The 26,117-nt window shown below is 40.5% G+C and overlaps 1 protein-coding gene and 1 long non-coding RNA gene across 7 annotated transcripts in view; one reads left to right on the top strand and one right to left on the bottom strand.

Moving 5' to 3' along the window:
- PTGDS (prostaglandin D2 synthase) overlaps nucleotides 1–26,117 on the top strand; it is a 148,195-nt gene that overhangs the window by 77,492 nt on the left and 44,586 nt on the right. For 5 of the 6 annotated variants that reach the window (XM_033961560.1, XM_033961561.1, XM_033961565.1 and 2 more), the window contains exons 5-7: nucleotides 1,358–1,459; nucleotides 17,850–17,899; nucleotides 24,668–24,749. In XM_033961560.1, the coding sequence (XP_033817451.1) occupies nucleotides 1,358–1,459; nucleotides 17,850–17,899; nucleotides 24,668–24,749 (234 nt within the window). The remainder of the gene's footprint in view (nucleotides 1–1,357; nucleotides 1,460–17,849; nucleotides 17,900–24,667; nucleotides 24,750–26,117) is intronic. The other variant, XM_033961562.1, reaches the window with a different exon arrangement.
- LOC117368183 lies at nucleotides 1,396–12,650 on the bottom strand. The gene is made up of 3 exons (XR_004540916.1): nucleotides 12,488–12,650; nucleotides 11,872–12,032; nucleotides 1,396–2,117 (listed from the first exon to the last, which is right to left on the bottom strand). It is a non-coding gene; the product is annotated as an uncharacterized LOC117368183 (long non-coding RNA).

The raw sequence follows: 26,117 nt of genomic DNA on the forward strand, positions 1-26,117 counted from the left end.
AGGTGTTAAGATGAAAGTTTTCAAAGCTCAGTCACATTCAAGATTTTGGAAGGGTATGGCTCATTGTGACATAATTTGAGGTTGAGGGGTAGGAGACTCAAGAGCAATGTAAGGAAATTCTTCTTTACGGAGAGGGTGGTGGATGCCTGGAATGCGCTCCCGAGCGAGGTGGTGGAGAGGAAAATGGTGACGGAGTTCAAAAAAGCATGGGATGAACACAGAGGATCTAGAATCAGAAAATAATAGTAAATGTTGAAGAACCAAGGCCAGTACTGGGCAAACTTGCACGGTCTGTGTTTGTATATGGCCGTTTGGTGGAGGATGGGCTGGAGTGAACTTTGACAGAGACTTCAGTAGTTGAAACCTAAGAACAGTACCGGGCAGAGCTTTAGATTCTTGCCCAGAAATAGCTAAGGAGAAGAAGAATCCCCCCCCCCAACAAATTTTTAGATTGAATCAGGTTGGAGAGACTAGACCATTCGGGTCTTTATCAGCCGTCATCTACTATGTTACTATGTAATAACATTTGTATGAGTAGTGCCTACAAGATTATAAATTTTTTATTATATTTTCCGAATGAATATCTCTTGTTATATGACAAAATTGTAAATTGTATCATGAAATGAAAATCTTGTAGATTGCCACTTGTATCATTAATCATTATTAATGTACCGGTAGTTTACAAACTACCAAGTCATTATTGAATGGCAAACTAAATTACATCTGAGTCCTCAATGCTAGGCCATGTCTGAGCACCAGTATTAAAAATACAGGTCATCAGAGGACCCAAAAGTTATGTGGCTGGCCAATATTTATTACTGATACCTGCATAACTAACAGGACAAAGATAGGACTGCTTTTCATGCAGTCCTATGTGTTCAGTTAGGTATATAGTCATTGGCACTGAATATCACTAGTTCCCAGGTATCTTTGAGCTGTGCCCCAAATCCACTCCCAGAATGCTCTGGTACTGCCTGGATAGTGTTGTTGGAGTCAGAAATGATACTCGGTGGCAATAGCTGTTAAGTGTCGCTGAATATTGGCAGACAGCCCACTCAGCATGGTTTAAATGGGCAGGAACTTCTCCTTCCTGCTTAAATTATGCTGAATATTGACCCTTTTCAATATTATGCTGAATATTGACATTTTCAATAAAACAAATGCAAAAAAAAGCAACATATAGACATCATCCTATACCTGCAGTACATGTTGTAGCCCTCTATACCAGGAGTTCTGACTATGCTTTATGCATACTAGCATGGAAACACATGCAAATGAAACCCAGGGACCCTGATTTTCAAACAGCAAAGGAAATTCTCTTAAGCCTTTCTAAATACTTTTACTTGTGACCCCCTAGGACGGAGTCCGGAGGTTCGAGAGAGTTTGATGGGAGAGTTTAGGCAGTTTGCCTTGGACCAAGGCATTCTTGAAAACTCCATCTTTACCTTGATCAACAAAGGTAACTCATTGTATTACATTAAAGTGAAATTGTACATTTCTGTGCCTTGGATGCATGGACAGTTCTGCTTTGACAAGTCTGATTTTCATCCTATATCAGGAAGGGAACTATGTGGTCAACAGCTCATAGATAGTATCATCTTATATAATGCTTACAATAGTTTGGTAATGAAAAATCACAGCCTACAAAGAACACAATTTTAAAAAATAAACATGGGCTACTCTTTATCTAATTTTATTCAAATGAGACATTATTACTAATAACTGGTTTTAACAGTAAAATAATATGCCTTAATGGTGTTTCAAATAGATACCCTCTCGCTCCCCACCCCCACACACACATTTAATGCAGCATAGCATGTTTAGAAATCAGTTGCAAAGTTAATTACACATTGAAAAACACTAACAATTTTTGAGGGGATTTTAAACACTAGAAAATGAAGTACAACTGTCCCTTCAATCACTGGTGAAAATCCCGTCCACATTATATTTCAAAACAGGTGTACTTGCTGATGTCCACATTTTGTAAAAGTATGTGTTGTGACACGCTAGTAGCTAGGATGGTCACAGTAGCGTGTAGGTTCTAGAATTCCAGGTTCCAGAAGGCTGTGTGCCAGGGAGGATGGTGTGAGGAACAAGAAACAGCTCACAAGGATACTCTGGAAAGTCGTTGGGTAAAGCAGACAATAATTTATTTTCTCTCTGGCCAGACAGGGTGTTCAAATGCAAAAAGATCAAAGTAGGCACATAGAACTTAGTGTAATTATCCATTATATAGTTAATCCACAAATGTCTTAGTCCATCCTGCTTGCCTGATTTTTGGTTAGAGCAGAAATAGTTCACAACCGATCAAATGTTTCCCTCTATACTTCCATTTTCATGCCCTTGCTTATTTCTCCCATTACTCTCATTCCGACCCCAAACCCTATTTCCCATATTTGGTTATTCACATACCCTATCCTTCTATCATGTGTCCATCCCTTCAGCTATATTCTTATGTCCTCACCAGTGCTCCCTCTAAGCGGGCGGGTGTTGTGAGCAAACTTTTTTCGCTGTGAGCTAAAAATATCGGGCGCCAGCAAGTTATGAGCCAACTCGCCCGATTCTCCTCTCGCCGCCCTGCCATCTGCCGTACGCCTCTTCCGATCGCCCCCCTCCCTGCTCGCACCCCCACCCCGACGTCCGATTCCTCCCCCAGCCTCCCCTTACCTTTGCGACGCGTTACATGGACTGCCAGCTCGCCTGCCTGCAAGCACGTGTGTGCGCTGTGACGAGAAACTTGTGCGCTGCGATGTAATATTTTGTGCGCCAGCGCACGCCAGCACAGCTTAGCGGGAACACTGGTCCTCACCCTACGTGCAGAATCCTTCAATAAGTTATTGTCTATTATGCTGTAACTGATGAGACAGCACATTCTACAGCAGTAGTCTCAAACTCAAGCCCTTTGCAGGGCCACATTTTGGATTTGTAGGTACTTGGAGGCCGCAGAAAAAAATAGTTAATGTCTTATTAAAGAAATAGCATAACATAAAAACTCACTTGTATACCGCAAATACCGTTAAGTTCAATGCGGTTCACAGAGATTAGCAATACTGAACAACCAGTATCTAACTTCCAAAAGATTCTGTAAAAAGATGCATCTTTAACTTTGCATGAGGTAAGTACCTACAAACCCTGAAGGTCTGTCCCCCCCTGAAGGCCTGCACCCCACCCCTGAAAGTCTACCTGTCCCCCCTGAAGGCCTATGCCACCATCCCTGAAGGCCTGTTCACCCCCCCCCCCTCCTGAGATTAAACCAATTGAGTTGAGCGGGAACAATTTATTCAATGTTACAAACTGACTCAATTCAAGTTGTGTTTCAGCCAAAGGCCTGCAACAGGAGTCTAAAACCAGAAATACAAAATATGACAATGATAAGGCCTAATGACAAAGGATAACACAAAAAACCAAAATGGAATTGTCCAGCTAATGATGTGCACTAAAACATTGTTATTTATATTATTATAATTTATTGATATTACAGTATTGTTTAAATGACTAATTTATGTATTTACAACGCATATGCATTTTTATGTTTTTTCATCTTTTAACTATCATTGTTTATGTTTGTTTTATTCTCAAATGTGTGTTTAATGATTTTAATTTATATGAAGTTACTTATGCTGTTTTATATGATTATATATGTACTTATAGACTCCTGAGGCAGGCCTGTTAGCCGAAACATGTACACGTCGAGTCATTGATTCATTGAGACGTTGTACGTATCATTGTGATATTGGAGGAATAAAGATCTTCATATTACCAGATGAATTGGAGAACACTGTTTTAGTGCACATCATTATCTGGACAATTCCATTTTGTTTTTTTGTGTTTGATTTTGTGGTTTTGTTTTTTTCACCTGGTTTTTTCTTCATCTAATGACAAAGGATTACATTAAAATTAAATAAAGTCACGTAAAAACACAATGGGGTCCTTTTATCAAGCCGTGCTAGCGGGGTTAGCGCGTCGGATATTTCATCACGCGCTAACCCCCGCGACCAGATAAAAAACTTATGCCTGCTCAATGCCTGCTAGCATGGCAGGCGGGTTAACGCGTGGTATTACGCGCGTTAAACCCCTACCGCAGCTTGATAAAAGGACCCCAATGTATCATGCTAACCAATAAATATAAGAATTTACATATAAGAATACAAAACAATGAATCAAACTACTAAATAAAAGATATCAAATAAAGGATAAATCAAATCAAATGAGAAGTAAAATCATGATATGATAATGATGAATGAATAGTGATAATAAATGTAAAAGAAGAGCAGCATTACCGAAAGCATTCAGATGTTCACAGGCGTTCCAAACTGATTTGGTCCCAGTGATAAACTGATGTTGATGAAGGGTTCCTTTTACGAAGGTGCGCTAGCGTTTTTAGCGTACGCTAGCCGAAGAAAGGAGGCGTAGCGTCTAGCACGCGTGGCATTTTAGCGCGTGCTAAAACCGCTAGCGCATCTTTGTAAAAGGAGCCCTAAATCTAAAAAGTATATGATAGATAGATAGATAGATTATATTATGTGAATATTGGAGAAAGAAAAAATAAAAACAGGAAAAGAAAAAAGGAAATAAAAAGAAGGAAAGAAGAAAAAAAGAAAAGAAAGAAGGAAAAAAAGAAAAAACGGAAGAGAAAGAAGAAAAGGAAAAAACGAAAGGAAAAGAAAAATAAAGAAAAAATGAAAAATAATAAAAAAGGAAAAGGTAAAAAGGAAAAATAAAATACAAGAAAACTGAATATATATTTGTAATGTATGGCTTGTATTAATTATTTATCCATATATGTTAAAATATGTTTATACTAAATTCTCTGGATACAAGATTAATTGGTGTGTACGTAAACATCACATCTCAAAATATCCTTTTAAATGGGATATTTAACTGGATAAGATTAAATATTTGGGCATTTGGTATAGTTCCTCTGTAAATAAAACACTGACTTTAAATTCCAAATTCATCATTGAGTTAACAACAACCATCTTACAATCCTGGTCTCCCTTTTTTCTCTCCTGCTGGGGAAGAGCTGAAGCCATTAAAATGGTTTTAGCATCCAAACTAAATTACATTTTCAGTATGATTTCTATTCCTTTCCCAGAGTCGGCAAGCGAAAGAACCGGCTCGGAATGCAGGCAAGATTTTGGGCGCCTTTGATTTGGTTGGCGAAAAGAAAAACATGGAATTTTTTCTAGATTCAGTTCAAAATAAGGTTTACACTTTATTTGTCCACAGGAAAAAACCCAAAAATATCAGACTTAAATCCAGTGATAATTTCCTTGCAGTTCAATCTTCACTGCCACCTGGGTAAACATTCATTCTCATTATTGAATTTCATTTCAAGGTTAATTGCCACCAGGCTTCATTTGCCCCGAATACTAATGTCCAAATAATATGATAGTCTTTGTTGGGACCTCTACCCGCAGGTAGTTAGGTTCCCCCTTAGGGAGTGTCTACCAGCTTACTCCCCTCTCTTAAGGCAATGCCTAGTATATCATAGCTGGTCCAAACAATAAACCAAAACCAGTTTTCATTGACTTTTAACTTCTCAGCCTTCACGGCTTTTCTCTCTTGGGACTTCTCCCATTCTGCCTAAGCAGTGGGGGTGGAAACAAAAAACCCTTCCTGAGCATAAAGTTGTACTATGCTCCACCCAAGTTTCCAAACACCCCTTGCTTCCGCAAGGCAGTTTAAAAGTTTGTTCAAGGGATTGGCTAATTCCCCTAGCACTTGTGCTTGGTCCCTGTTTCTTATCAGTATTCTGTAGCCCTCCCCCAGCACCAACACTTTCCTAGCTCATTTAATATTCTGGCTGGGGAAACATTTGCAAAGTGCAGTGCTGATGAGCAGTTTCATTACAACTGCAAGCCTTCTGGCAAATTTTATTCTTCTGGGATATTAGCATGGCTCTCCCAGCCCATATTACTGATATCACAATCATCATCAGCTATTTCCATGCTTTCTGCATTTACATTTTCCCATTCCCCTCCCCCTTCAGGGTAGTTAGAAGAGCAGGTTGGCCAAGCTTCCCTTCCCCCCTCTGTAGCATTTCCCTTATAAAACCCTCTGCAAGGTCCCAGTACTTAGCTGCTTGGGGAATTTTTGTTTGTCCTTCTCTGGGTGGCAAAGAGCAGCCTCTCTGTCTCGGTAGAGGGAATGTCCAGCCTGTAATCTCTCTTCCAGCCACCGCTGGGGTTAATTTATTTCCCTTCTGCTTCAAGTCTGAAGGCTTAGGTGCTTGCAGTTTCCCCAGTGTAGCCCCGCCCCCCTCTGGGTTGATTCTATTTTTCACAGCTTGGTTTATCAAGGAAACTTCTTTGCTCGTGGAAAAGGAATAATGGCAATTAGACTGTGGTTTGGGAGCCCTCCCTACTGGGTTTCCTGATGGATGGCTCTCTTGTTTTAACCCTGCTTGTTTTACTCTGGCTGCTGAAATGGCTTAGTTTTAGGGATTGAGGGTTTTAGAGCAGGGTTTTTCCACCTGACAGGGGCTTCCCTGTCACATACCCCCTACCTAAGATGGCATTAGTCCTTTCACATTGGGACCACATTCCTTTTAGACCAAGTTTCTCCAAAAACTTTTTAATATCCCTCCTGATGTTGTTCTTCCCTAAATGTTTTTCTTATTTGTTTTTTTTTTATTTTAAACAAATGTAGTTTATCCTTGAATTCCTTATGTATCTTCAAATAACTATGGATAAGATTGTTATCATTTGTCCCCCCAAATTACTATTGTTATACGCATTGAAAATACTTGATATTGCGTTCAAATCAAAATTTTAATAAACTTGAAACTTGGTATAACAGCGCCATTGAATCTCATATTATCTCTGGAATTAAAGAGACCTGTCTATCAAATAATATATAGGCTCTATCTCAAGTAACCTTTCAGGGTGAAATTACATCATTAAAAATCCTGAAATGTATCCTGGACCTCCCTGAATTTGAATTACAAAATTGGCTATTGATTTTAGAATCCTTCATCTCCCTAAGACCGATGTGTAGAGATATTTCTCCTAACTCACACAATCTCTCTTAATAGAGAAAAAAAAAGCTTCTAAAGTATATAAAACTATGAATGAATTGGGTAGGGAAGAGGGATTCTCTGCTGCATCTGCTCAGCTGATCGCGGGAAGGGAATTCCCCCCCCCTTCTCATTAGCTGAGCAGGAGGGTCTCCTCAAAGCCGCAATTCTATAACTGGCACCCTAGAATGATTGACAGGCAATCCAATTTGGGCGCCAGTTACAGAATCGCGGCTTTGGGGAGTCCCTGCAACTCAGCTGATAGGGGAGGGGGAATTCTCCTGCCGCGATCAGCTGCTGAAATCTAGTGATGCCTAAATTTAGGTGCTGTTTATAGAATTTCTCCCTTATGGCCTCCTTTTTAGGAGGGGCCAAGTGCTCCAACATCATTTCTGAACTATTCAATTAGCATCCATTAATGAAAGTGCACTATTTATTTACAGGCAGTCCCTGGGTTAAGAACGAGTTCCAATTTTTAAACCGTTCTTAAGTTGAATTTGTATGTAGCTCAGATCCTGTACAGTACACATTCTATAGAAACATTAAAGAAACAGTCCTCAAAATGAAGTACTGTAGTTTAAGTAGAAAGAAAAGATAGAAGGTTTACACTTACTTTTGTTCTTCAGCCGTCCCACTGTACCCTCTCCACCACCACATCCAACATTTCTTCCTCTCATCTTTCTCTTCTTCATGCATTTGTACCTCATGCCTCTCCCACCACATGTTCAATACAGTTCTCTCCCCAAATTTGCGGTGGCTCCATTCTAGGGCCCCCCGTGAATTTTGAAAAGCCGCAAATGCAGTTTTTAGGCCGGGGAGACAGGAGAGGGCAGCTGGAGAGGCAGGAGAGGGCAGCTGGAGTGCTGGCGGGTGAAGGAAATCACTCGAGGTCTGCTCCAACCGCCTCTTCCTGTAGTAAAGTCAGGCTACACCAATCAGGAGTTGCTTTGACACGCAGCTCCTGATTGGTGTAGCCCGACTTTACTAAAGGAAGAGGCGGTCGGAGCAGACTGCGAATGACCGGGAAAGCGATTCACAATTCGTGAACCGCGAATTTGTTGGGGAACACTGTATTTCTCTTTTCCTCCCTTTGCCAAACAATTCACCTCTTTCTTCATTTCCCTATGTGCATCATCTATCTTTCCCTCTCATTCAGACACCCATGCCTAACAATTCTCTTTTTATTCCCTCCCCACCTCAGCATCTCTTTCCCTCACTCCTTCCATTCTATGTCCCAAGTTCATGCTTCCCTCCCTCCTTCCATTTTGTATCCCAAGTTCTCTAACTCTTCCTATCTGTAAATGCTGCCAAAGTTCCTCCTACAAGGCTGGGGGTGGCCCACAGGGGCCATGGCCTCCCCAAAAATTCCCAGTGGCAATGGGGCCGATGGTGAATCTACACAGGTGACACTTTCCTGGGAGCGGCATCTTCCTGCCGGCCAGCATACCTTAACACAAAGGTACTGGGGGTTCGGAGGGTGGGGGGAGGTTCGGGAGAGCATCCGGTGGCAGAAGGGAGTGGGCATCCCTACTGCCTCTTTTGGGGGGTGAAGAGGGGAGGAGAGGGGATGATTTAGGGGTGGCACCTGGTGTGTGTGTGGGGGCTCCATTGGCAAAGAGGGAGAGGGCATCCCTCCTGCCAATTTATTCTCACTTGGGGGGTGTCAGCAAGGTAGGATGGAGTGGGCATCCCTTCAGCCAATTTTCACTGGTGTAGGGGGTCCCCTGTGCTGGTTCATTGGGGAAACATCGGGGAGGGTCATTGCTGGCAGAGGGGGTGCTTTTTTCTTTTCTTTTTTTTTAATGGGGCAGACTTTACAGTAGATGTCCTGCAAACAACAGGATGTTTGGATAGGCTGGAGTGAGCTTAGACAGCAACTTCAGAATTTGAAACCTAGGACAATACCAGACTTTACAGTCTATGGCCCAGATATATCAAAGAAGAGACATTTTAATCTAATCATGTACAGTATTTTTTAAATGAGTATAACTTATGGGCAGACTGGATGGACCGTTCAGGTCTTTATCTGCTGTCATAAGAACATAAGAATTGCCGCTGCTGGGTCAGACCAGTGGTCCATCCTGCCCGGCAGTCCGCTCACGCAGCGGCCCCCAGGTCAAAGACCAGTGCTCTAAATGAGTCCAGCCTCATCTGCGTACGTCCCAGTTTAGCAAGAACTTTTCCAGCTGAGTCTTGAAACCCTGGAGGGTGTTTTCCCCTACAATAGACCCCGGAAGAGCGTTCCCGCTCTCCACCACTCTCTGGGTGAAGAAGAACTTCCTTACATTTGTACAGAATCTATCCCCTTTCAACTTTAATAGAGTGTCCTCTCGTCCTCCCTACCTTGGAGAGCGTGAACAGTCTGTCTTTATCTACTAAGTCTATTCCCTTCAGTATTTTGAATGTTTCGATCATGACTCCTCTCAGTCTCCTCTTTTCAAGGGAGAAGCGGCCCAGTTTCTCTAATCTCTCACTGTACGGCAACTCCTCCAGCCCCTTAACCATTTTAGTCGCTCTTCTCTGGACCCTTTCGAGTAGTACCGTGTCCTTCATGTACGGCTGGATGCAGTACTCTAGGTGAGGGCGCACCATGGCCCGGTACAGCGGCATAATAACCTTCTCCGATCTGTTCGTGATCCCCTTCTTAATCATTCCTAGCATTCTGTTCACCATTTTTGCTGCCGCAGTGCATTGTGCAGACAGCTTCATCGACTTGTCGATCAGAACTCCCAAGTACCGCCCCAGACATCCTGTATTCGTGCATGAGATTTTTGTTACCGACATGTATCACTTTACACTTATCCACATTGAACCTCATTTGCCATGTCAATGCCCATTTCTCGAGCTTGATTATGTCACTTTGTAGATGTTCACAATCCCCTGTGTCCTCACTACTCTGAATAACTTTGTATCGTTTGCAAATTTAATCACCTTACTCATCGTACCAATGTTCAGATCGTTTATAAAGATGTTGAAGAGCACGGGTCCAAGCACTGAGCCCTGCGGCACCCCGCTGGTGATACTCTTCCAGTCTGAGTATTGTCCATTTATGCCCACTCTCTGTTTCCTATGCTCCAGCCAGTTTTTAATCCACATGAGTATTTCACCTTCGATTCCATGTCTCACAATTTTACTATGTCATTTACTATGTTACTATGTTAATACAAGCATATTTGTGATATACATGTCCCAAAGCCAACATATTCCAGTTAATAAATTCAAAATAAAACACTTTTTCCTACCTTGTCTGGACATTCTGTTTTTCCATCATCTTGGTCCCAGTTTCTCTTTCAGCTTTTGCCTATCTTCTACTAATTATCTTTCCAGTGTCTACTGTACATTTTTTTCTCCTCTTCCCTCTTGCTCCATTCCTTTACCCTTTCTCTTCTCAACTGCCCTCCCATGCCATATCTCTCCCTTTCCAACTATCCTATCCTCCTATTCTATACATCTTCCTCCCTCCCTCTACACCACCTCCAGGTCCACCATCTCTGCCTGTCTCTTTCTGTCTTCCCTTCAAGTATCTCATTCCCCTTTCCTTTACAGCACCCCACGTCCAATTACTCTCCTTTTCTAAATTAAAACTAACTAAACTAAAACTTAATTTTATAGACCGGGTCATAAACCAAATAGAGCTCGACTCGGTTTACAGTTTACAGTGGTAACATAATACTTTAAGAGAACAGAGAACAGAAAATCTAAATCCCTCCAGACCATTGCCCACCATCTCTATCTCTAGTCCTTCCATGTTTCTAGCCCTATAAATCCTTCCCCTTCATTCCCCACCTGGCACATCTTTGAATCCCATTCTTCTTAAAAAAAAAAAAAATCAACAGAAAATCAGTTCTGGGAGCTTCCTGGCATGGCATGTTCTCCCCTTTACCTCTGCTTGCATTTTTGTTACAGGGGAATGCTGGTTGCGATAGTGACTCTGAAACGCAGCCTGCGGCCTTCCTCCCTGCGTTCCTTGTGCAGCGCGGTCTGTCCAGGCTGAAAGAGGAAGTTGCATCATTGGGGGCAGAACGCGGCACAAGGAATCCGGGGAGGGAGGCTGTAGGCTGCGTTTGAGAGTCAGCGTTGCTACCGCAGCCGGCTTCACATTCCCCTGTAACAAAAAATGTGAGCGGTAGTGAAGGTGATGTCAGACTGGTATACTTAGAAGGGGGAGGCTATGGCAGCTCATGGGGGCCCCCTAGAGCCTTGGGGCCCAGGGCAACTGCCTTGTTTGGACCCCCCTAACATCAGCCCTCCAGAGACTAGTCCTTTTGCATTGCAAATTTCTAACCTATAAGCTAGCTATTATGAAAGCTACCTCCCCCTCTCCTCTGCATGCACAGTAACTGGAAATTTGAACCTTAAAGACTGCCCTCAACCATGGAGAGTGGAGAGCAGTTAGTTGCCAAGTGACAAACTCACTGGGAAGATTCCTGACTTAGAACCATCCTCCCCCGCCCCAGCTCCCCTAGCCTCTGGCACTAGTGAAATTTGATCCAGTGCTATGCCTGGTGGAGTGAAAGCCAGATCTCCTATTTAAGCCAGTAAAGAAAGAGGAACAATTGCAAGTCCCTTGCAGAGCAGTCTTTCTGCCTGCACCTCTAGCCTCCTCCCAAACAAGAGCGAGTTTCTTACATAACAAAGAAAAGCAAATAAGCATACGATGGCAGAATTTAGAATTGTACAGAATGAACTAGTCAAAGAACCTGCTGTAGAAGGTACACTGGCTGAACCACATGATAATGCAGACCTTGAGAGCTCATAGACTCTTTTCAGCCTTAACCTCAGACCAAGCCCAAAATAACTTGAAAGTTAAACCCAAAGACTTTGGAAATTTACCAGACAAACAAGAAAATTACCTGGTCAATTTAACAAGGCTGTGGCTGAAGGTGGAGAGAGATATTATCAGTATTTCAGAGACAGTCATGAAGCCCACATATCACAACTGCATTCCAGCCACAATCACTACCAGCAGAGGGCAGTACATCCAGTTCTTAAATAAACCAAAAAAGAACAGAATCTGTAGACAGACAGAACACCATGAAGCCACTGACCAGAAATGCAGAGCTACAGTAACAAAAGCTATAAAGAAGGCAGAGAATGAAGTTGTAAATCCTCAAGACAGGCATACAGTTAAGTCATCTAGTTTAAGTTTAAGTTTATTAGGATTTTATATACCGCCTATCAAGGTTTTCTAAGTGGTTTTACAATCAGGTACTCAAGCATTTTCCCTACATCTTCTAAGACATATAGGACAAACTACTCTAACTGATCCATCATCTCAAATTGCAAATTAAAGTACAGGCTGCTAAAGCATAGATTCCCTAGAGTCAGCAGGAAGCAGCCTTGAAACTAAGGAAACTTAAAGCAGAAAAAGAAAGGAAAAAGGCTACTGCTAAGATGGAGGCTGTTGCTGCCAATAGAGGCCAATGTTGCTACTGCTGTTGTCAAGCTGGAGGCTGAGTTGGTTGTTACCTTTGAGATGCTCCAATAGCAGAAGGAAGCACCGTCAGAGATGAGACAGAATTTTGTGACATTCATGTGGGATATGCTTGCCAATAACCTCAGAGATGTCTTCAGAAGGCTTTTCGCAATCTGTGATCTAGCCAAGCAGACCATTATGAACCCAACTTAATGAATACCTGCAAAGAACAGACCTATCACTAAAATCGTGCTCCTCATACCACATGAAGAAGCATGAGCACCATGGACAACCATCCACCCTTGAAGAAGAAAAGACTCAGAGACACTCTCTATTATGTTGTTGGTTCATGTTGCCAGTCTCTTGTTTCAGGTCCTGTGAGACTGCAAGAGAAAAGTCATCTATACATCGGAGATATCAAAAGAAGCCAGAAGTCATCCAGTCATCAAGCTCCAATTATATATGAACTTTGAATGGACTTTTTATGCTACAAATGTATTAAATTGTTCATAATAATGATAGCAGTATCTATCAATATCAAATGGGGAGTGTTTTACCCCCAGCAGCTTTATGTCTGTTTTTATGATATAACTAAGATATGTTAATGCTATTCTTACTTCCTAGAACTTTAGTACTGCAATCATTTTCTGCCATGATATATGAGCAAGGCAATGTGTGTAATGTAGTTTCTTACATACTGCAACCACTCCTGCTTATCTGTAGACGCCTTGCTACTAGTGATCTTTTCTCCTGTTAAGGCCTCCTCCATCTCTTTTTCTCTCTCTCTCAGCTGAGCTTGATTCCTTTGCCTACCTGCTGGTATTTCCTGATTACCTCTACTATCTTTGTTCTGATGGGTCAGCAAGGGTATGACCTCTCTCTCCAATCATTGACTACCTTCTATCCTCTATAATAAAACCCTAAGTGTGCATGCGCACTTAGGACGGCGTGATCCCTGCCTCCATGGTGTCTGGGTCTATGCCAAATTCCATTTTCGAACACGGAGGCAGGGAACACGCCGGCGACTCCCCCTCTGCCCTCACTCACCAACTGCTGCTGCTCCTCTTCAAAGCAGCCTGCTGAGGTTTTCCGGCCGGCTGTAGCGAACCTCGCAGGCCGCTCTCCACCTCAGTAGCATGTTCCCTCTGATGCGATCGCGTCAGAGGGAACGTACTATCGAGGTAGAGAGCAGCCTGCGAGGTTCGTGCCAGTGGGAGGGAGGGTAAGAATAGGCAGCAGCTGCGGCAGCGGTTTGTGCCGGTGGGAGGGAGGGTAAGAATAGGCAGCAGCAGCAGCAGTGGTTCGTGCTGATGGGAGGGAGAGTAAGAACAGGCATGCAGGGGGCAGGGGGAGAGGGAAAGGGGGCTGCTTTGGGGGGAGGGGTGTGCTGGGGGCAGACAGCAATCATGCTTTGCTCTTGGAGGGGGGGGAAACAGAAGGGAGCCACAGTGAGACAGGCAGGCATGGCGCAACAGAGAAATGCAGGCAGGCAGGGGGCCAGGGAGAGACACAGACAGAAAGAAAGCCAAAATGACAGGGGGCCAGGGAGAGACACAGACAGAAAGAATAACAGACAGCAGTGTCCAAGGAGAGAGAGACAAAGAAAAAAAAAAAACCAGACAGACAGACATCTACTCTAGCAACCGTTAATGTATCTGGCTTAAACACTAGTGACATTATATTACATTACATTTGTTGACTTCTATTCTGCCTTGACTTTGCAATTCTAGATGGATTACTGAAAAAATAGAGATGGACATTTCCAGGAATTACAGGTTATAACATAGCAAATAACCCTCAAAATTAACACAGTTTAACATATTTCCAAAATAACATTGTTTTAATTTCCCTCTGGAAAATTCTATAATCTGGAATGTTAGATAATGTATTAATTTGCACAAAAAAGAAGCACAGTAGCCTTTTTGTGTGTTTGCTGGTTTATTCAGCATATCCCTTTCTGCTTGTTATCTTAGATAATGTATTAATGGCATCTACATCCAGTTTTGCAGTTTGAAATGCCAATAAACCTTTTAATATCTTAGGTCTCTTTGTTCTTTTAATTGGGGGTTAGGTATAGGGGTTCTGGATTCTTCTCGATCTAACCATCCCTGTCATAACATATTGAGCATTCAAGTAAATGGGAGCAGATCCAAATAAAACTGTATGTAACAAGCAATAAAATTTAAATAAAATTCAGACTTGCACAGGGAGCCATATTTTGTATAGTCTGTAACTGTTGTATCACAGCTGCTGAACATGGTAATACAGGACATTGAAGAAATCTAGCATTCCCAGAATCAAAGCCTGAACAAAGAGATGAAATTGAGCCACTTCAAAATATTTAAAAATATTCCTTAAATTATGCATAATCAAGAAATATTTTTGGACCACTTTGTTAACTTGCAGTTGAAGGATGCAGCATCTATACACTATAATCCCTAATAATTTTAATGAAGATGCCAAAGTGTTACAGTGTTTTATCTGTGTTAAATTTTAATTTATGGACCTTCATCTATGTATTTAAAATTTTTCTATACCGCTTAAGAACTAAATGGTTCACGTGAGTCAAAACAAACATAATAATTATAACAAACTATCTTTTCTTTTCCAAAGAACTGTTAAGTCATAAGAATGCAGTGACAAACAATTGGGTTTTTAGCTGTTTCTTGACTTGAAATTTATCAATACATTGTCACAACTGACCCACCAAAGCATTCCATATCTAAATTTCCATTGTCTCATAAATGACATTACATTGCATTAAAATACATTTCTAGACCTCAATACCTTCCAGACTGATGCAGTTTACATCATCAAGAGACTGTACATCACAGTGAAATACAAGAGAATTATCATCTTTCTTACTTTCCTAAGAATTTTACAAAAATAGATGTCTTTAATAGTTTTCGGAAATGCATATATGAAATTGAAGCAAACAAAATATGCAGTTCCGAATCTCAACTAGCAGCCTGATATGCAATTGTTCGATGCAAAAATTTATTGTAAAGATATCCTCGTACTGGAGGGAACACAAATAATGAAGTTATCCTTAGTGGACGAACCGCCATAAAAAATATAAATTATTCTAGCCATATACGGCTTTATAATAGAGCATCCCAAATTTAAACCAAACCCTGGCCTCAAAAGGCAACCAATGGAGTTGCCTGTAGTATGGAGTAACATGATCCAATTTTTTCAAATCAAAAATTAGACGCACAGCCGCATTCTGGATTTTGTGATATCTATGCAAATTTGACTGAGACCTGCCAAGTGAACTGAATTACAGTAGTCCAGTATACTAAATACCAGAGATTGGACCAGTATTCTAAATGAAATGGGACTTTAAAAAAACTTAATCGTACATAACTTCCAAAGAGTGAAGAAAGATTTTTTTTAACCACGGCATTTGTAAATGGTTTCATAGTTACATTCTTATCCAGGTAAACACCCAAAATTTTAATTTCTGTATTGATAGAAAAAGAACTGATTGTAGATGGGATAAACTACACTATCATTTTATTAGAAGGGGAGGCATAAAAAAATTTTGTTTTATCAGCATTAAGTTTTAATTTATACTCCCTCATCCAATTATTCACTGTAAAAATAATCTGAATAATATTCCTGGGAGTTGAGAGAACAGCAATAGTAATGTCATCAGCATAGCTGAATATTTTGAAGCTAAATGAAGATAATCTCAGAGCTAAAGAGGCCAGATAAATATTAACAAGTGCGGGAGACAATGGTAAATCCCGTGGAACCCCACACAGATTATTTCATCTATTTGAGTATGAACCATTGAAATATACCTGATATGTACCAGATTTTAAAAAATCTTGAAACCAAGAAAGTACCTTCCTTGTAATTCCCATCATATCCAAACAATCTGGTAAGATATCATGATCTACAAGATCAAAAGCTGAACTAAGATCAAATTGCAGTAAAAGCACTCCAGTACCTTTACTAAACCAAGTACGGTATATAAATAATTCAAGAGCGAGATGATTAAAGTCTCAGTACTGTGCAAAGGTCAAAAACCTGATTGTGACTCATGTAGGAAAGGAAACAAATTCAAATAGTCCAATAATTGATGGTATACTCTTCCCTCCATTAATTTCATGAAGAAAGGTATTGAAGCTACTGGCCTATAGTTGCTAACATCTGGCAAGGGAATGTATGAATTTTTAATAAGTGGAATAATCAAATATGCCCTGTACTTTGTAGAAAGCTACCTGTGGCCAGACTATGGTTTAACCAATTGAAAAGATTTTTTTGAAAAATAAAGCTAGAGGCTGTCATAACTGAAGAAGAGCAAGAATCTAATGAACATGATGATTTTGAGTATTTTGCATACAGAGTTTTAAACTGAAACCAATCTCATAATGTCACTGTTCAACCAAAAGAAGAATAATGTCATCAGCATAACTATAGAAAGTTCTGTAACCTAATATCAGGTTCTGCCCTTTATTAGGCCCTTCACCTCACACTCCTATCTATGTTTGTGTTCTTCCATCTTGCCTCAGAAGCACATGTGCTTCTCTATCTATCCCCTCCTCTTTAGAACTGAACTTGTCTTTTTACCACACATACACACACATATAGCATATATTTACACAATTCAGCATTTCACCTCTGGACCCATTTTGATCTACTTGATGACTTTCCATCCTCTGCCATAACACCTCTTTATCTTCCAAATTTCCATCCTCACCACATACTACTACTACTACTACGAAGTCTCTTGCCTTAGGCAACAAGCTTCTGAGAATCTACTTACTGTGAGTAAATTAACTACATTTATTCAATACAGTAAATTTCAGAAGGACTTCCTGTACATGCTGGTGGGCTAAGATTATTACTCTCTGGAGATTAAAGCTCATGTCTGCCTTAGTCAAGGATCAAGCTAGGACAGCACTTTTTAAAGAGTCCAGAACAATTCCTCTCCATGAAAATAAATGATTTTCTTTCACACTTAAATCTCTGTAGCTGTATTAAGGGCTCAGTGCCACAATGCATTATTATACTTGTATTGATATTTGATTATTTTTATATTCCAATATATTTAAAGTATTATTGCTCGTTATAGAACTATATTATTTGTAAACTACCTTGGATTGTTCAATTGAAGAAGATAAATTACTTTTCAAAGCTCCATTCCTAAGACCTCAGCAATGGGGAGACCATGTGAGAGCCTCAGTCATTTTGTTTGGGTTCCTGTTTTATCTATGAGAGGGGTTTTTTTAGGGGTCTGTTCTGAGGCAATATTATCAACAGTAGCTATTATTTCAAAACTCAATTGTTCTGTTAAACTTTAAGATATTTCCAAAAATGTCTAGAATTATTTGAAAGTTCAAAAAACTTCACAAAATAATTAAATGACTTAAATTTTTCCCATCTTTTCTTTGCCCTCTTATATAGGTGAATGTGTTCCTGGTGAGTCTCAAGTTCCATCTGAGGTGAGTCAGATGGTGAGTTTGTAAATAAATTCTATGATATTCTGTTCTCACCAATCTTTCTGCCAAAAAAAAGGAAAAACAACCCCACGTATAATAGTGCCAGACAAAAAAGGAGTGAGGAAAGGACACAATCACCCAACTTGAAAAATAATCAATTTTATTGATAATATGCAAATAAATAAAATATATTTAAAAGATAATTTAAGCTTAACAGAGATTTTTAAAGCCTTTTAGTACTGGACCCAACACAGTCCGTGTTTTGGCTAAGAAAGCCTTCCTCAGGGGTATATAAATGAAGTCTATAAAACAAAACAGCAACAATGTATATACACATGAACATACATTTTAAAAAAACATACGAGAAATATTGCTAATGATGGATAATCATGAAAGAACTATGTGGAATAATGTTTATAAGCATACACAATAGAGTAAATGATGCTGAACATAAGTATATAACTATGCCTAAAATCCAAAGGAATTTAAAAGAACTGAATAAAATTAATATATAAGAAATACAAATGAACATGTAAAATACAAATGAGCATATTCAATAAAATAAAAGATTCAACATAACTAAAGCATACAAAGTCACAATAATATAATTGAGAGCTCAAAAGGATGAATTATTATCACAAATCAAATGAAAAAAATAGATGTGTAAAGAACATATGTGGAAGATCAAATCAAATAAAACCAAACATAGCCAGTAGATGGTGTCAAACTACTTGTTGAAATACCAAAAAGGAATGCTATAAAACAAAAGTAAAATGAATATTTGAAAAGTACATTCAGTATACAAACATCGTATAGAGAGGCCTTAAGAATATGCAAATTAGGTCTTAAAAAGGATAAAAAAATATATGAGAATAATAAATAAATTTTAAAAACTGCTACCAAAAAGGCCCTGCAATGCAATCTTTAAAACAAATCAAACAAATAAGATAAATATACCATAGTTTTAAGAAAATGGTATGCTATTTATTTGCATGTTATCAATAAAATTGATTGTCCTTCAAGTTGGGTGATTGTGTCCCTTCCCCGCTCCTTTTTTTTTCTCACCAAACTGTCATCATACCATCCCTTCCAACTAGTCACTAGAATCAGGGCTTCTGACTTCAGGTTTCCAGGAGATTGGCCCCTGGCCCAGGAGTTTATTGCAATTAACAGAATATATGTATGCTGGGGGAAGGAGAGGAAGAGATATGTAATAGGTAGAAATCAGATGCATTATAGGCTCCTTTTTTCTGCTGGTTATGCCTCTCTCTATGCCTTGGCCACAGCTGTATAACATTATTTTGCCACCTTGATTTTCTCATCTCTATTACTCAGAAATCTCTTGCCTGGTCCATTCTTTTCAGCCTTTCACATCCTATTACATAAAGCTACTTTGGATTTCTGTAACCCAAATTCTGAAATATGTACAGTGGTATATTAGAGAGGAAAAGCTGAAAAGATAACAGATCCTCTATATTGTTATTGTGCATTTAAATAATTTCTTTTTTTAAATTTTTTTAAATTCTTTATTCATTTTCAAACTTACAATAAGTGTGACAATATGTCCAAACAAATTAACAATAAATATATCACTTAATAATCATCAATGGTACAATTAATATGCACTTATCTCCCACCCTTCCCACCCCTTCCTATTATATAGTCAATACCTTATACAATATGTAATCATATAATTACCCCCCTCCCTCCCATAATTGAACCTGTAAATTTAAGGGAAAAAATGTCATCTAATCAGTACAATACTTTGTTAATGGTTCCCACACATCTTGAAATTTCCTGAAACATCCCCGCTGTATTGCAATGAATCTCTCCATTTTATAAACATGACATAAGGAATTCCACCAGAAATTATAATTTAATCTACTCCAATTTTTCCAATCATACGTAATTTGTTGAATGGCAACCCCAGTCATTATAAGTAATAATTTGTTATTATTTGTAGAAATCTGACTTTTTGCTCTCATTGCCATACCAAACAGCACAGTAAACAATTAATTTGGTCCCAAATTGATTTCCAAAAATTCATAATAAATGGACAATAGAATAATAAATGATCTAAAGTCCCTGCTTCAAATTTAAATAATTTCAAGAAATAAATGGTGTAATATTCAGCCTGTGGTGGCAAGCTGCTTCCAATTGCAGGCTGACCTAGCTCTGCATGACACCCGGCAATGAATATCTAGATACGTCTATTGACTTGGAAGTTACCAGGCTCTGACCTATATTCAAACCAATGCACAGTTAACTTGATGCATAAAATTAGGACAGTACAACAGCCGTCCTAAATGTATGCACTTGGGGGCAGATTCTCAAAAATAAAATCTGCCTTTAACATGCTCGCTAAACCGGTTCCAGTGGTTTAGTGTACATGTATTTTAGCAGCGGATTATCAAAACAGCTTACCGAGGTGTTTTCTGAGTTTTCTAGCAGGCTTTGATATTGCCATGCAAATGTAGTACAACGAGGTCAAGGGATAAAACAGGAGAACCAAATCCACAAACTCAAAGATGCAAAGAAAAAAGTGGAAATGTTCTAGTGGACTCAATCTATTTCATAAATGTCCTTTAATTCATCCAAAAACTCATCGACTCTTGCAGTGCTAAATATTTCTATACACCCAAACAGGAGATTCTACTTTCTCAAGGTAGAACACAGATACCAAAACCCACCTTTTTGAATCACCGTCTACGACTTTGAACTGAATTATTTCAATATAAGATTCCTGAAGCAGGCCTTAGGGCCAACGCACATATGTGTCGGGTCTTGTACGTGAATAAAAGATTGAGCACCACAGGTCGCTAAATATTTCTCCCACATGATGTTTCTGATCATCCTATACCTCAGTGTGTGCAGACTGATCATAGCTTTCAGAATCAATGAAAGAATAACTGGGTTTGCCAACAGGCTTTTATAATTGCATAAACTATTAATCACAAGGGGCTAATTGTTATTGTTCATTGTTATTAATGGTCAGTTTTCATTAAGAAAGGTTTCCAACATTGAAATGGAAATGGACAGATAAACTTTCCAGCTTCATAGGATTTACCAGTTTAATTTTGTTCTATTGTATATATTTTATTTGTAGAGGTTCTTTTTTATGCAAACTGTCTTCAAACAAGGTTTTTTTCTGGATTAACTGGTTAAAAATGTCATTTTAAATTAAGTAAATTAAATCTTGTTTCTTCTGTACATTCTAGTACAGTCCTGGCTTTCTAACTCCCATGCCTTTAGTCAAAGCTCCAACTTTTCCATGATTTAGTGACTATTGGGTCATAAAATGTAGCTTTTTCTGCATAATTGGCCAGAGAACCACAACCATGACTAGGGTCTGAAATGAATCTGGGAGATAGCAGCTGCTCATCAATGCATTTCTAGTTGTTCTCCTTTCTTGTACTGATAGGGCAGGTTGGAGGAGATGGTGAGTGTCAGTATTTTGAACTGTATCGTCTTCTGCTGACTGGATCTTAAATGCTGCTTGTCCCACACACAGTTCAAAGCAACAGTTAAGCCACAGGCTGTAAAGGAGAAATAGTTAGCCTGATGTTCTGCTGCTCACTCCTTCCTCCTACCTTCCCATTCAGCATAGAGGAGAGGATTAGGGAGGGGTGGGGGGGTTGAGGGGGGCTGGGATGATTGGGCGTCTGTGTACTGAAAGAGGAGGATTGGAGATGAGGATAGGATGGCATGAGAGGAGGGTGATTGAGAATGGGCACAGAGCTGGTGATGGGGCACCACCCATTTCTCCCTCTAAATTGTCCTCTCCAGGAACCCATAACTTTCTTCATCACCATTTGGTGATTTCCTCAAGGCTCCAGAACCATCCTTCTCTCATTTTATCTCTCATTCTATCTCAGGGGCATAGCCAGACACCCAAGTTGGATGGACCTGGACCCGAGTCGAATGGCCAGCTCTCTCCCTCTCCTGCCTTGGTGATCCAGCTCCTGTCCCCAGCACTCTGGTATCTCAGGCTGCCCCTTTCCTACCCAGATGATCTGGCCCCCCAGTGTGCTGGTGTGCCATTGCCCCCTCCAGCCCAGGCAATCTGCCCCCCAGTGCTTAGGTGTCTCAAGTCCGCTATGGCATACCTTTTAGAGAGCCAATCATCACTAGCAGCGAGCAGCATGACTGATACATGATGCTGGTGCCAGCCCCACAGCTTTTATTCTGATGCAAATTCCTTTTTTCACGTAGGCAGAGTATGTTAGAAGGAAGACTGTGGGGCCGGCACAACCAGTGTGTATCAATCACACTGCTCACTGTTGGCAAAGATCGGCTCTCCAAAAGATACACGGTAGGAGAGATTTGGGGAGTTTTTAGCTGGTAGGGCTTGGGGGTCTTCCTCACCAGCTACATGTAGATGTACTGCTACAGGGTGGGCATGGCCCACTCATGGTTAGGCCAATGCTCCATCCCCTCACTTAATTCTCCATCCCACATTTCTTATCTTTTTCTCCTTCTGCTCTCTCCATTCCCAATCCTTCAGTCTTCTCTTCCACTTTCCTATCCTTATCTCACCTTTTCTTGTCTCCCATCCTCTCTCATTTTTTGCTACACATCCTTTATCCTCCCCTTTCTGTATCCACTTCTGGAAACAAGACGGGCTCAAGAGCCTATAGTTTGCCCAGCACGGCACTTCCTATGATCCTATGTTCATTATGCTCCTCTCACCTCCCATTCCTCCCTTCCTATCCTCACCCCATCCTTGGGTTTATCTCTGCCTCTCTTTCCCTATATCAATATCTAAGAACCTTATTTCTCTAAAACAACTCCCAAAATAAAATGGTGTACATAGTCTCCAAGCAAGGATGGTAAACTTCATTTTATATTAAAGAAAACAAATTTGTTATTAAGAACATTAAGAACATAAGAACTGCCTCTGCTGGGTCAGACCAGGGGTCCATCGTGCCTGGCAGTCCGCTCCCGCGGCGGTCCCCCAGGTCCATGACCTGTAAGTGTTCCCTACCTAACCTAAAACGTCCATACCCTGTTCGCTTAATGTCCTGTAAGGTAAACCTCTATCTGTACCCTGTTATCCCCTTCGCTTCCAGGAAGTCATCCAGTCCCTTTTTGAACCCCAAAATTGTACTCTGTCTTATCACCTCTCCGGGAAGCGCGTTCCAGGTGTCTACCACCCGTTGAGTGAAGAAGAACTTCCTTGCATTTGTTATGAATCTGTCTCCTCTCAGTTTTTCTGAATGACCTCTTGTTTTTGTTGTCCCCGCTAGTCTAAAGAATCTGTCCCGCTCCACCTTCTCTATGCCTTTCATGATTTTATAAGTCTCTATCATGTCCCCTCTCAGTCTCCGCTTTTCCAGAGTAAAGAGCCCCAGCTTGTCCAACCGTTCGGTATATGAAAGGTTCTCCATGCCCTTTATCATCCTCGTTGCTCTCCTCTGGACCTTCTCGAGTATTGCCATGTCCTTCTTGAGGTATGGCGACCAATATTGGACGCAGTATTCCAGATGTGGGCGCACCATTGCTCGATACAGTGGCAGGATAACTTCCTTCGTTCTGGTAGTGATACCTTTTTTGATAATGCCCAACATTCTGCTCGCTTTCTTTGAGGCCGCTGCACATTGCGCCGCCGGCTTCATTGTGTCATCCACCAATACCCCCAGATCTTTTTCTTGGTTGCCTTCCCCCAGTACCCTCCCTCTCATCATATAGCTGTACATGGAGTTCCCCTTCCCTATGTGCAAGACCTTACATTTCTCCACATTGAAGCTCATCTGCCATCTTTTTGCCCACTCACTCAGTTTGTTCAGGTCGCTCTGCAGTTCTTTGCATTCCTCAACAGTTCTGACCCTGCTGGAGAGTTTTGTGTCATCCGCGAACTTGATAACTTCGCACTTCGTCCCCGTTTCCAGATCATTAATAAATATATTGAACAGCAGCGGTCCCAGCACTGACCCTTGCGGAACACCACTCGTTACCCCTATCCAGTCAGAGTAGTGCCCCTTTACTCCTACCCTCTGCTTCCTGTCCGCCAGCCAATTTTTGATCCATCTGTGCATGTCCCCTTCTACCCCGTGACTCCACGGTTTCTTCAGTAGGCATTCATGGGGTACCTTGTCGAAGGCTTTTTGGAAATCTAGATATACGATGTCTACGGGGTCACCTTGGTCCAATTGTTTTCTTATCCCCTCAAAGAAATGCAGTAGATTTGTCTGACATGATCGCATTTACAGAAACCATGCTGGCTTGTTCTCATCAGATTATTTTTTTCTATATGCTCATTGATACCTTCCCTGATCAGCGATTCGGCCATCTTCCCCGGAACTGAGGTTAAGCTCACCGGTCTGTAGTTCCCCGGGTCACCTCTCGATCCTTTTTTGAAGATTGGTGTGACATTCGCTATCTTCCAGTCCTCCGGGATTACCCCCCTAAATAATTTAAAAGTCCTATAGAACTGCCTCTTGCTTACTTATGCCCAGGTCCTAATTTGTAGCTAACAAGGAAGTGAAACTGTGAAGCTTGAAGAGGCTTGGGTGGCCAAGAAACAACATGATAAGAGGGGCTAGGTTAGGGAATAGTGACTGTTCTATGGAAGACTAAAGATCAAGCCCAAGAGCACTGAGATAAGGGTTGCAAAACCAGGACTGACTTGTAAATAACCAGGATGAAAGGAATTAGGTTGGTATAAACAAACCTATTGTGATTTATGATTAGTAGGCAGGCACTTGCCCCTCCAGGACCTCACAGTGCTTGCATGGATTCTACTGTACAGATTTTAAAAACATATTTTCTTACTTATGTTTGCAGAGGATTGCGAGATCAGTGTTAACCAAGGAGGAGGGCTCAGGGATGGACGAAAGCATCTCTCCACAGGTTATTAATAAAGAAGGTAAGGAGCAAAAGCATTACCAAAGGAGCCTGTGACTCTGAGCACACTTTGGAGAATCAGGAGCACTAAAGAGTGAGACGTTCCCCGAATCTGGTTCTACCCAGGGTGACATGCTGAGATGTTCTTAGTATCTTATCAAGAGGCAGACTGAGTGAAGAGCTAGAGGTGTAGCCAGGTTTTGATGGGAGGGGGAGCAGACTTTTGTAAAATAGGCACCACAGTGAGGCTGAAGGACCAAGATAGAGAGGAAGGTTAAAATCTGTATAGGCATAGATGGTCGGTGATTCCGATTTTTGAAAAGGGGTAGAGCTAGGGTAGGCAGTGGCATACCTAGTGTATGTGACACCCAGGGCCAATCATTTTTTAACATACCCTCTATATAAAAAAAATATATTTTTAGTAATAACCATGAAATGAAACAAATGGTCAGAAAATCTAGTACTGGGCATATTGTTAATACAAAATATCACTCATTTATTTATTTAAAATTATTTATAACCCACTTATCCAAAAATCTAAGCGAGGAACAAAATCACAATAAATAATACAAACAAATTCAAAACAGCAAAGAAAAACAGGATAAAAAAGAACTGCCTCAACTCACACTGTCACATAGCTCACACCACAAAAGCACTCAAATAATACAGTTTTCACCTCCTTTCTAAAATATCAGAGCATATCAAATTGGCACAGAAACAAAGGTAAAGCATTCCATAGCGCCAGGCCCTGGACCGAGAACATAGACTTATGATTCCCTGTAAGTCTCACCATCGCTAAAGATGGAACTTTTAAACTCAAGCTGTCTGAAGACCGTAACTTGTGCAAAGGACAATGCCACTGCAGAAGAGAGCAGACACTTGATGGGCAATTATGCTGAAGAACCTTAAACATCACACAAAGAACCTTAAATTCGACTAGCATGCCAAATGTTAAAAACGCAGCTTTTTGTCAATGCTTTCTTTCTTCTTTTTTTTTTTCTTTATTTCATTTAAATTATTATATAATCACAAATATCATTCCACATGAGCAATAACATTCAAATCTTTACAAGCAATAATTTCAAAGTAAACTCTTTTTTCCATTGCTGTATTATTAGTCCACAATATTAGATTATATTAGTGATTTTTATTCCACCATTACCTTGCGGTTCAAGGTGGATTACAGAAGAGGATTTCAAAATTACAGAAGAGGATTTCTGGACATGTCCAGAGGTGTTACAGAGTTTGCTTCAGAGGATTGAAATGTTTCATACGGTGTTAGTTAGTCTTCATGGATTTCTTGAATAGCAGGGTTTTTATTTCTTTTCTCAAAGTTTTGTAGTCTGGGGGTCGCAATTAGTAGATTGGAGAGTTAGTAGTCTTGTTTTGC

This window comes from Geotrypetes seraphini, chromosome 10, assembly GCF_902459505.1.
Source record: "Geotrypetes seraphini chromosome 10, aGeoSer1.1, whole genome shotgun sequence".
NCBI lineage: Eukaryota > Metazoa > Chordata > Amphibia > Gymnophiona > Dermophiidae > Geotrypetes > Geotrypetes seraphini.